The 12,761-nt window shown below is 50.5% G+C and overlaps 1 protein-coding gene across 3 annotated transcripts in view; it reads right to left on the minus strand.

Moving 5' to 3' along the window:
* Positions 1 to 12,761, minus strand: part of LOC147120058 (CASP8 and FADD-like apoptosis regulator) — a 54,863-nt gene that overhangs the window by 14,920 nt on the left and 27,182 nt on the right. For all 3 annotated transcript variants that reach the window (XM_085985576.1, XM_085985575.1, XM_085985577.1), the window contains exons 6-8: positions 5,262 to 5,361; positions 4,349 to 4,437; positions 2,795 to 2,873 (exon numbers count right to left, since the gene is read on the minus strand). In XM_085985576.1, the coding sequence (XP_085841702.1) occupies positions 2,795 to 2,873; positions 4,349 to 4,437; positions 5,262 to 5,361 (268 nt within the window). The remainder of the gene's footprint in view (positions 1 to 2,794; positions 2,874 to 4,348; positions 4,438 to 5,261; positions 5,362 to 12,761) is intronic.

The raw sequence follows: 12,761 nt of genomic DNA on the forward strand, positions 1-12,761 counted from the left end.
TGTGGGCGGGAACATTTCGGTCCCACAGTGCAGACACATTAACCCATTCCAACCAGTTTGAATCAGCTAATCACAGCTTTCCTCTTGTATATTGGAACTTTGAGCGCGAATTTTGCAGACAGCAAAACAGCAGGAGATCACCAGGGTATAAAGATAGCTCCCGAGAAGCTATATCTCTCTTACTTCGCTGGACCACAGGTGAGCAGGGTTTCTGACTCCTCAGCAAGGCAACCTAGTAAGGAGTTAGGGGTGGTAATTAAGGGGGTATTGCTAAGATTGTTAAATTAACATTGTAGCCACTTACCCCTCATTTTTGCCGTCTGCCTTCCTCCATTTAAGCAATTTTACTGTAACTACTGTGTTCGTGTGGTATAGTTTCTTTTAGTTAATAAAGCTTGATTTTTCTCTCATCCAGACCCTTCGTCCGTTTTAATATCATCAATTATAAGTCCTTCAGTCAGAACTGGAAGGTGTGGTAGCAATTCGAAACCGCTGTTTGAATTGGTTTACAGTGTAGCAGCAAAAGGCTGCCTGACCAGGTGAATTACCGTACACCAGGTAAAAGGTTGGAATTGGTCAGAGTGCAGGCAAAAGCTGCCTGACCAGGTAAATTACCTTAAACTAGTTAAAAGATGGCCCCCTACAGGAATAATACACAGGGAATGGGGGGATAATATACGGGGAATGGGGGATCATACACAGGGAATGGAGGATAATACACAGGGAATGGGGGGGATAATACACGGGGAATGGGGGGATAATACACTGGGAATGGGGGGATAATACACTGGGAATGGGGGGGATAATACACGGGGAATTGGGGGATAATACACGGGGAATTGGGGGATAATACACGGGGAATGGGGAGATAATACACGGGGAATGGGGGGGATAATACCCGGGGAATCGGGGGATAATACACGGGGAATGGGGGGATAATACACGGGGAATGGGGGGGATAATACACGGGGAATGGGGGGGGATAATACACGGGGAATGGGGGGGGATAATACACGGGGAATGGGGGGGATAATACACGGGGAATGGGGGGGATAATACACGGGGAATGGAGGGATAATACACGGGGAATTGGGGGATAATACACGGGGAATGGGGGGATAATACACGGGGAATGGAGGGATAATATACGGGGAATGGAGGGATAATACACGGGGAATGGAGGGATAATACACGGGGAATGGAGGGATAATACACGGGGAATGGGGGGTTAATACACGGGGAATGGGGGGTTAATACACGGGGAATGGGGGGTTAATACACGGGGAATGGGGGGATAATACACGGGGAATGGGGGGGATAATACACGGGGAATGGAGGGATAATACACGGGGAATGGAGGGATAATACACGGGGAATGGGGAGATAATACACGGGGAATGGGGAGATAATACACGGGGAATGGGGGGGATAATACACGGGGAATGGGGGGATAATACACGGGGAATGGGGGGATAATACACGGGGAATGGGGGATAATACACGGGGAATGGGGGATAATACACGGGGAATGGGGGGATAATACACGGGGAATGGGGATAATACACGGGGAATGGGGATAATACACGGGGAATGGAGGATAATACACGGGGAATGGAGGATAATACACGGGGAATGGAGGATAATACACGGGGAATGGGGGGATAGTACACGGGGACTGGGGGGATAATGCACGGGGAATGGGGGGATAATACATGGGGAATGGGGGGATAATACACGGGGAATGGGGGGGATAATACACGGGGAATGGAGGGATAATACACGGGGAATTGGGGGATAATACACGGGGAATGGGGGGATAATACACGGGGAATGGAGGGATAATATACGGGGAATGGAGGGATAATACACGGGGAATGGAGGGATAATACACGGGGAATGGGGAGATAATACACGGGGAATGGGGGGGATAATACACGGGGAATGGGGGGATAATACACGGGGAATGGGGGATAATACACGGGGAATGGGGGATAATACACGGGGAATGGGGGGATAATACACGGGGAATGGGGATAATACACGGGGAATGGAGGATAATACACGGGGAATGGGGGGATAGTGCACGGGGAATGGGGGGATAATGCACGGGAAATGGGGGGATAATGCACGGGGAATGGGGGGATAATGCACGGGGAATGGGGGGATAATGCACGGGGAATGGGGGGATAATACATGGGGAATGGGGGGATAATACATGGGGAATGGGGGGATAATACACGGGGAATGGGGGGATAATACACGGGGAATGGGGGGATAATACACGGGGAATGGGGGGGATAATACACGCGGAATAGGGGATAATACACAGGGAATGAGAGGGGGATAAACACAGGGAATGGGAGGTGGGGTTAATACACCAGTACTGGGTTAATGAGGGAAGAGTCAGTAAGAGTGGGGCGCCTCCCTCACACACCATCTGTTCTAACAGGGCCATAGTGGAAATGGCAATTTGTTTTGTGTGTCCTGGTGAACGAGTTTCAAATTCTCTTATTCAGCTTTGGCCCACTACCCATCACAGTACATCTGTATCCTCACTTCCCAATCTGGCACCCTTGTCCACAGCAAGCTCCCAACCTATTCCCTCCACCACTTGGTGTTCAGTTCTTGGCATCTGAAGCACTTTGGAACATTTTAGTATATTGGAGATGCTGGGTAAGTACAGGTTGTTGGTGAGTCTGCCCAGCCTACCAGTCGCCCACCACCGTTATCACAATATTCAGCGTTCACTGCAGATGGATTGGATTCCCGCGCAGTCCAGGTTGGAGCATCTTACCTGCATCGGTTCCAATACAATCGATGATTAAACAGAGGCCCGGGGGGTTGCTCTGCACCCTGTACGTCTCCAGCCAATTCTGTAACAGAAAGCAGTGTAGAAAAGAAAGACTTGCATTTATATAGTGTCTTTCACAACCTCAGGACGTCCCTAAGTGCTTTACAGCTAATTAATTACTTTTGAAGTGCAGTCACTGTTGTAGGGAAATTCAGGCTCCCACAAACAGCAATGAGATAAATGACCAGATCATCTGTTTCACTGATGTTGGTTGAGGGATAAGTATTGGCCAGGACACTGGGGAGAACTCCCCTGCTTTTCTTCGAATCCTGCTGTGGCCCTAAGCCCGAGAGGGAAGGCCGGGCCCCGGTTTAACATCTCATCTGAAAGACGGCACCTCCAACAGTGCAGTCCTCCCTCAGTACTGCACTGGAGTGTCAGCCTCAAATTAGTGCTCAAGACTCTGGGTTGGCACTTGCATAAACAACCCTCTGGCTCAGAGGTGAGAGCGCTCCCACCGTAAGGTGAGCGTGAGACGGGAGTCTGTACGACTCACTGGAGAGCAGACAGTGAATCTGCCCGGCCGGTGTGAGCTAAGTTACCAGCAGCACAGCACGGAGTATAACCAGGTGGTGTACACGGACCATTCGTCACGGTGCAGGCCCTAAGCTGCCATCCCTAAATCGCTTGGGGTGTTTTTTCCTCCTGTAGCCAAGCATTTGTGGGGTGCTCACTCAGCCCCGAGAGGTGTGGTGGGGTATGGCGGGGGGGGGGGGGGGGGGGGGGGAGGCCGGAAGGCATGAACCTCTGATTTCCCACCTCTCAAGAGGGGCTGACTCTCGCTGGGGTACAGTCCTACAACACCAGCCGTCTCACGCACCCTGTCCAAGGGCGTGGGAGCCTCAACAGGATATTCGCTGGTGATGGTCGGGAGGGGGGAGATCACAGCCGAGTCCAATCCTTTGCTCATCCAACATCTGTCAGCCTTGCACACACACGCACATTTCACCGCTTGGAATTGTGATGTCGCAACCACCACCCCCACCCTCTTCCCCGCACCCCCCCGCCCAAACCGCCCTTCCCCCGCACGTCCCCCCTCCCCCACCGCGCGGTGCTCGATCACCCCCGACCACATCATACTCAGTCTCCCCCTGCACACTGCCATTTCCCCCTCCCCCACTGCCCCGTGCTCAATCCCCCCCCACACCACGCTCAGTCCCCCCTCTCCCACCGCCCCGTGCTCAATCCCCCCCACACCACACTCAGTCCCCCCTCCCCCACTGCCCCGTGCTCAATCCCCCCCACACTGCCCCTCCCCAAGCCCACAAGGCGCTTGATTCGTCCCGCCCACACCGCCCCTCCATCCACCCACTGCGCGCTGTGCTCAATCCCCCCCCGCCCACACCACCATCGATGCCCCCTGTCCACACCGCCCTGTGCTCAATCCTCTCCTTTCACGTACAACCCTCCCTCCTGTGCTCGACCTTTCCCGACATGCACCCACTCCATGTGTGACCCCTCTGTTCAGCCTTTCCCGCGATGTGTGTCTGCTGTTACCTGCTGCAACGCACACCCTGTTCCTGGAGTAGGGGCCTGGGCTGACTCGGGCACTGGATACCTCAGTGTCTCTGAATGATGCTCTTCAGCTACAGAGTAAAAGCAGGCAGGGTAAGTGAGGCAGCTAACCTCACTCTGTCAGTTAATCCTCAACCTCCACATACAAATGAAGAAACAGCTAATGAGGAATGTTATAAATCTCATCATCGTAAAGAAACTACTCATGAAATAACACTGGACGGCCAGCTGGTGGCGCCGTCCAAGGAGTATAAATACTCGGGTGTGGGCCCAGCTTGCAGGGACATTTTGTAAGACAGGAACTAGTGAAGTGCAACTCGACCTTCATGTTCTGAAACAAGTTGATTAAAGCCTTCCTTTATGCTCAAACCAAGTGCGTAGTGAGTTTTATTACGTCAACGAATACAACCAGATCGTGCAGTAGAAGGGCGCAAAGATTTCAGGGGGAGAATCTGCTCCAGTGACTAAAGCCGGCAGTGTCTGAGCACGTTAACCCCAGCGCAGAGTAAGGCAGGGCAAGCCTGCAGCTTCACTCCGGGTCTTCACGGGTCCGAAAGGTGAAGCGTTCACCCCCATTTCAGGTACTGGGCAGCTCGCTGCACTGGTTTGAAGTTACTCCATTTAACCACCATGCAGTTAATATCGAGACGGACTGTGCTCATCCTGGCCCCAGAGGTGGTCGTGCACAAGAATTACACCAAAATCATAACACGAACAGGCCATTTAGCTCAACCCTCCGACCCGATCCGAACCTCCGAGCCTTAATGTCTAAACCAAGCATGACTCACACACTAACTCTAACCATAACGCAGGTTTGGTGAAATTTGATAAAAGATGGCTACTCCCATAGACCAGGTACAGAGATTAATATCAAGATTCAGTATTCGTTACTTACACGAGGCCACTGCCGATCTTGGGCAGTTTGAGTGAACGTGCTGTCTCAACAACTGACCCGTGCTGCAGCTTGGAAACACTGGCTGCAGACTGCTCACCTCCTGAAAGGTACACGAGAACGACAGCAACTTAAAGCTAGATAGATAGAAAACCAGCACAACAACCACACGCACACACCCCCACCAACCGCACAACCCCCCCACCAACCGCACAACCCCCCCACCAACCGCACCCCCCCCACCAACCGCACAACCCCCCCACCAACCGCACAACCCCCCCACCAACCGCACAACCCCCCCACCAACCGCACAACCCCCCCACCAACCGCACAACCCCCCCACCAACCGCACAACCCCCCCACCAACCGCACAACCCCCCTCACCAACCGCACAACACCCCCACCAACCACACCCCTCCACCAACCGCACAACCCCCCCCCACCAACCGCACAACCCCACCAACCGCACAACCCCCCCACCAACCGCACAACCCCCCCACCAACCGCACAACCCCCCCACCAACCGCACAACCCCCCCACCAACCGCACAACCCCCCCACCAACCGCACAACCTCCCCACCAACCGCACAACCCCCCCACCAACCGCACAACCCCCCCACCAACCGCACAACCCCCCCACCAACCGCACAACCCCCCCACCAACCGCACAACCCCCCCACCAACCGCACCCCCCCCACCAACCGCACAACCCCCCCACCAACCGCACAACACCCCCACCAACCACACCCCCCACCAACCGCACAACCCCCCCCACCAACCGCACAACACCCCCACCAACCGCACCCCCCACCAACCGCACAACCCCCCCACCAGCCGCACAACCCCCCCACCAACCACACCCCCCACCAACCACACAACCCCCCCCACCAACCGCACCCCCCCACCGCACAACCCCCCCACCAACCGCACAACCCCCCCAACCGCACAACCCCCCCACCAACCGCACACACACACCATCCACACGCACACACACACCAACCACACACACACACCACACACATGTGCAGACCACACCCACCAACCACACGCGCACACACACCGATCACACGCACACATCACACCAACCACACGCACACACCACCCACACACGCACACACCACACACACACCAACCACATGCACACACCAACCACACGCACGCACACACACACCAACTGACATGAATCAGTCATACATGAACGAAAGACTTATGAAATAATACTGAGCGGCCTATGGGTGGCGCTGTCCAGGGAGAGTATAAATACTCGGGCACGGGCCCAGCTTGCGCAGGACATTCTTAACAGGAACTAGTGAAGGACACAACTAGACCTCCGTGTTGTAAAACAGTTGATTAAAGCTTTGTTTAACACTTAGACTAAGTGCTTAGTAGTTTTCTTACGTCACCAACCACGCGGGCACACCAACCACACCCCCCCACCAACCACACCCCCCCACCAACCACACACACCCCCCACCAACCACACACACCCCCCACCAACCACACACACCCCCCACCAACCACACCCACCCCCCACCAACCACACCCACCCCCACCAACCACACACCCCCCCACCAACCACACACACCCCCCCACCAACCACACACACCCCCCACCAACCACACACACCCCCCACCAACCACACACACCCCCCACCAACCACACACCCCCCCCCACCAACCACCCCCCCCACCAACCACACACACCCCCACCAACCACACACACCCCCCACCAACCACACACACCCCCCACCAACCACACACACCCCCCACCAACCACCCCCCCCCACCAACCACCCCCCCCACCAACCACACACACCCCCCACCCCACCAACCACACACCCCCCCCACCAACCACACCCCCCCCCCCACCAACCACCCCCCCCCCACCAACCACACACCCCCCCCACCAACCACACACCCCCCCCACCAACCACACACCCCCCCCACCAACCACACACCCCCCCCACCAACCACACACAATTCACAATTCAAATCGCTTTATTGGCATGATAAGTTACATCTTATGTTGCCAAAGCATCAAAATACATTTATGGTTGAGCACATAAACGCAGTTCTATTCATACAGTGTATAAACAGGTATATCCCTGAGTGTATAAATATACATTCGCATTGTTTATATATATTCTTTTCTTAGTTTACTGGTTGTCCCTCTGTTCATGGCAAGCTGTAACATAGTGTGCCGCCAGTGTTACACAGCTTCTCTCCTCTCCCAGTAGGAATGGGAGTTTTTGGTTGTCATTCAGATTTCTGAATTCAGGGCATATTTGTGAGAATTTTTGGTAGAAATTCTCCCTGATGCCCTGATATTTTCCACAGGCTGTGAGGAAGTGCATCTCTGTCTCCACTTTTTCGATCGCTAGGCTATGTTCGCTAAGTCTGTACCTTGTCAAGGTTCTTCTCAGTTTGTTATCCTTTACCATGGTCAGGTAATCAGCTATGTTGTATTGTCTGTTTAGGGCCAAGTAGCAATTGAGTTTGCTTTGGGTTTTTGTTGTTTCTGCCCAATATGTCAGATATTTTTCCTTTTGCTTAGCGACGATTGTGTTGGGTCGAATTCTTTGTGTTACCTTGTCACTGTCCTGGGGCTGGTTATTGTTAGTATTGTTAGTAGTTACTTCACTGAGTCCCAGGACTAGTTGACTGAGGGTATTCTTCTTTATGGTCAGCTCTTGGCATTTCAGGGCGTCGTAATGATAGCATTGGGGATTGCTCATTTGTAGGTGATTCCAAAATTTGGTGGCTCTTTTTTGGATAGTGATTATTAATGGATATTGGCCTAGTTCCGCCCTGCATGCATTGTTTACTGTTTTCCTTTGAGTCCGGAGGATACTTTTACAGAATTCTGCATGTAGGATCTCAACTGGGTGTTTGTCCCATTTTGCAAATTCTTGTTGAGTTAGCGGTCCCCATACCTCACTGCCATAGAGTGCAATTGGTTCAATTACTGATTTGAAAATTTTGAGCCAAATGCTAATTGGGATTTCTATTTGGATTGATTTTTTGATGGCATAGAAAGCCCCCTTCTTGCTTTCTCTTTCAGTTCATTCACAGCCAGTTTGAAGTTTCCCGTAGAACTGATTTTTAAGCCCAAGTATGTGTAGTTAGTGGTTTGTTCAATTTTGGTTGTTCCTACTGTGAAATTTATTTTGGGTCCCTGATGTTTGGATCTTTGCTGGAACACAAGGACTTTGGTTTTTTGGGGATTTATTGTCAGGGCCCAAGTCTGGCAGTACGACTCCAGCAGGTCCAAGTTCTGCTGTAGACCCTCTTTAGTTGGTGACAGCAGAACCAGGTCGTCTGCATAGAGGAGGAATTTAACCTTGGATTCATATAGGGTGAGGCCGGGTGCTGTAGATTGTTCAAGTAGTTTTGCCAATCCATTTATGTAAATATTAAAGAGTGTCGGTGAGATTGGCGAGCCCTGCGTCACCCCCCGCCCCTGTGGGAAGTATTTTGTTTGTTTGTCTCCAATTTTAACAGCACATTTGTTGTTTGTATACATTGATTTAATTACATCATATGTTTTCCCTCCTACCCCGCTTTCGATAAGTTTCAGGAATAAACCGTCATGCCAGATGGAGTCGAAAGCCTTCTGGAAATCTACAAAGCATGCGTAGATTTTGCTTTTGTTATGGTGAACGTGTTTGTCAATTAGGGTCTGTAGGGTGAAGATATGATCGGATGTTCTATAGTTTGGCAGGAATCCAATTTGGCTTTTACTCAAGACATTGTGCTCCTCAAGGAAGTTTATAAGTCTTTTGTTTATGATGCTACAGAATACCTTCCCCAGGTTACTGTTTACACAGATGCCTCGATAGTTGTTTGGGTCGATTTTGTCCCCACTTTTGTATATGGGCGTTATGAGTCCTTTGTTCCAGATATCAGGGAAATAACCGACACTCAGAACCAAGTTGAAGAGTTTTAGTATAGCCAGTTTCATTTTGTTGTCTGTGTGTTTAATCATCTCGTTTAGTATGCCGTCTGTCCCGCAGGCTTTTCCTGGTCGCAGGTCCTTGAGTTTTTCAAGAAGTTCTTTTTCTGTTATTATGGTGCCAAATCGTCGTGTTGTTTTTTGTGTAGTGTTTTCAAGTTTTCCCAGAAACAATTGGAATCAATGGATTCCTCCATGGAGCTGAGTGTATTCTTAATATAGTGCTCTTTTTTGGTTCTGAGTGTGTTTCTGTATTGTGTTAGTGTCTGACAATAAGTAAGGCGTAATTCCTCGTTTTCTGGATGTCTGTGTTTTTGGTTTGATATTTTTCTAAGTTTTATCCTCATGTTATGGCAATCTCGGTCAAACCATTTTTCATAGTTTTTTGTTTTGGGTTTGTTCTTGCGAGCTTTCAAGTTTGCATTTGTTGCCAAATTATCAAAAATATTGTTTAGTTTAATAACTGCCCGGTTTACGCCTTCTTTATTGTGAGTGTATATGTTATCCAGAAAGTGTCTAAGAGAGCTTGAGTTGATGCATTGCTAATTGTTTTCTGGTATTTTTCCGTGTCGTTTTTGGCCCGTCTGTACGATTTTTTGGTGTTGTACAGTTTACTGGGTTGTGTTTCTATGTTGTTTGTTTCTGTCTTTTTGAGGAACATAGTAATTTGACTGTGATCTGACAGTGTTGTTTGTGGTTTGACTGTGAATGCTCTGAAAGAGGATGGGTCTAAGTCTGTAATCATATAGTCTACTGTGCTGCAGCCAAGAGGTGAGCAATAGGTCGATCTTCCTAGGAGGTCTCCTATGAACCTACCATTGACAATGTACAGACCCAGGTTTCGACAGAGCTGTAGTAGCTGTTTTCCGTTGGTATTTGACTGCTTGTCGCAGTTATGCCTGTATGGAAGGGAAGGGATGTCAAAGTGGTTATTCCCGAAAACGTAATTGTTTCCCTGATTATTGGTGAAGTCTGGTTCTTCGCCCGTTCTTGAATTGAGGTCCCCACAGATCAACACGTTCCCCTGGGCCTGGTATTGGATAATTTCCCCCTCCATGTTGGAGAAGGTGTCCTCTTTAAAGTACGGGGAATCGATTGGAGGGATATAAAGTGCGCAAATGTAAACATCTTGGGTGTTTGAGATAATCTCCCTCTCAAGTTTGAGCCACATATGGTTTTCGCCCTTTTTTATAAATTTGATGTAATTCTTAAGTTCTGTTTTAAACCAGATCAGTATGCCTCCGGAGTCTCTGCCTTGGGTTACACTTGGTAATTTATTGGAGGGGACCACCAGCTCAGTGTACCCTTGGGGACAGCCAGTGTGTCCTTTTCCTTTATACCAAGTTTCCTGTAAAATGATAATATCTAGGTCTTTAGTTTCATCTATGAACTCTGGGGTCCTACTCTTCACTTCTCGCACTGAAGAGCGTAGACCTTGGATATTCCAGGTCGAAATATATAAGGATTTCATGTTAAGTTTGATCTTTTACTATGATAGGTTAAAGAGTGGTACGTGTTTGTCGTGTCTAAGTGTGGGAAAAAAAAGATCACTTCAGTTGTCTATAAAAGTTAATACAATTTGGTTACAGTTCTTTCTATTAATTAGTCCTTGATCCATAAGGCGGAAGTAGATGCTGCTGCACATCTGCTTATTGTCTCTTAATGGATTGTTTCTGTCTGAGGTATTGCGTACGTCCTGTGCATCTCTCCCTCTGTCTGGCTGGGAGCGGTCCTATTCCCCTGTGGGACAGGAGTGGTGCAGGTCTGATATTGTTGTTTTGCATGGGGATCCTCTCTGGTCTCGGTTGGTGTGTTGGTGGTCTTTGTAGTGTTCCTGATATGTACCCTGCTGATCTCTGGTGGTCGGGGGGGGGTCCTCTTGGAGTCTGGGTATGGACCCGGTTAAAAGCGACGTCCTTCAGGGCTTTAGCAAAGATCGATATTCTTTGCCTTTGGATGTGGACGTGGTCGTAAAGACATTCCTCATCGAGGGTGGGGTGTTGGGCCAGGTGTACATTGTGGTTTGATTCGCAGTCTCTTGCTATGCTGGCATTTATCTCATGAATTGTGTTGTTGTTGAAGTCTGTTCTCGGCAATATTGTGGAAACAGTGATTCTAGTGTTTGGAAATGTACTGCTTGCCTTCCTAATCATTGCTCTGAGCGATGTTGCTACCTCTTTCTGTTGGGCCTTTCGGTCATTTGTGCCCGTGTGTATTATTATGTGTTGGGGGGAGCCTAATCTGGCTTTGGTCAGCCATCCCATGGCTCTGTTTGTTGTTGGGCACCAGATCTTTTCTACTTTACTTCTAGGGAATAGCTTTTTCTCCCATAGAAATTTCCCATTTGAGTCTATGAGTATTACGACGTCAGCCTTGTTTGTGTTTACTGTCTGGTGGCTTTCGCCTGGACTCATAGTGTGTGTGCTGGGCTGGGGTGTCTGGTGTGTGCGTACCTCTTGTGAGCGGCTCGCTTGTGGTTCCACGGTGGTGGGGGAAGATTGCGAATCAGTATGCTGGTCGGTCTGTGTGGCACCCCTTGTATTGTGTGTCTGTTGCTTTTGTTCCGTGTGGGAGTGCAGCCGTTCCGTCCGGCTCTGTCTTGTCTTATCTCTAGCCTCTGGTTGCTGGTCTAATGGTGTTATCTCTCCTCTATGGCTCTCTTCTTTTTCCTGCAGCTCTTTCACCTGATTCCTAAGTAGATTCACCTGGTTCTCAAGTAGATTCAGCTCTCTCTTGTGTCTCTCCCTCTCCTGCTTTTGTTCGTCATTCATTTTGAGGAACTCCTCTCTAAGTTTAACCATCTCTATCTCTAATTGATTAAATTTATCTTTTGGTTGTATCTGGCTGTGTGATCCCGGGGTATGTGTCTGGTCGGCCCTGGAAGGCTCACTCACTTCCTGGCTAGGCTGGTCGGCCCTGGAAGGCTCACTCACTTCCTGGCTATGCTGCTCTTCTCTTGGTGAGCTGGGAATGGTAGGGGGACTATGTGTGGCTTCCTCCCTGGTAGTTATGCTGGGGTTTGTCAGTTGTATCGTGTGGCTGTGGTTCCCCGGGGTTAGTGTCTGGTTTGAACTGTGTGGCTCGTTCACCTCCTGACCAGGCAGATTTTCTCCTGGTAAGTTGTCAATGTTGGGGGGAGTGCGGGCCACTCTGGGGCTGTTCCTTCCCCCCTTAGTTAATCTTTTCAGTGTCCTGAAGGCCGTTGCAAATTTGTCGAGGTTGCCTTGCACTAATATTGTTCCGGTATTGTACGCGTTGACCGTCGTGGTTGAACTGTCTCCTGGTGTGTTAATTTTCATTATGGACCCATTATTTGCCCCCCACCAACCACACACACCCCCCCACCAACCACACCCCCCCCCCACCAACCACACACACCCCTCCCACCAACCACACACACCCCTCCCACCAACCACACACACCCCTCCCACCAACCACACACACCCCTCCCACCAGCCACCCCCCGCCCCCACCAACCACACACACCCCCCCCACCAACCACACACACCCCTCCCACCAACCACACACACACCCCCCACCAACCACACACAC

The sequence above is a fragment of the Somniosus microcephalus genome, chromosome 4 (assembly GCF_052327205.1).
Source record: "Somniosus microcephalus isolate GS21.2 chromosome 4, FLI_Smic_1.0, whole genome shotgun sequence".
Lineage (NCBI taxonomy): Eukaryota > Metazoa > Chordata > Chondrichthyes > Squaliformes > Somniosidae > Somniosus > Somniosus microcephalus.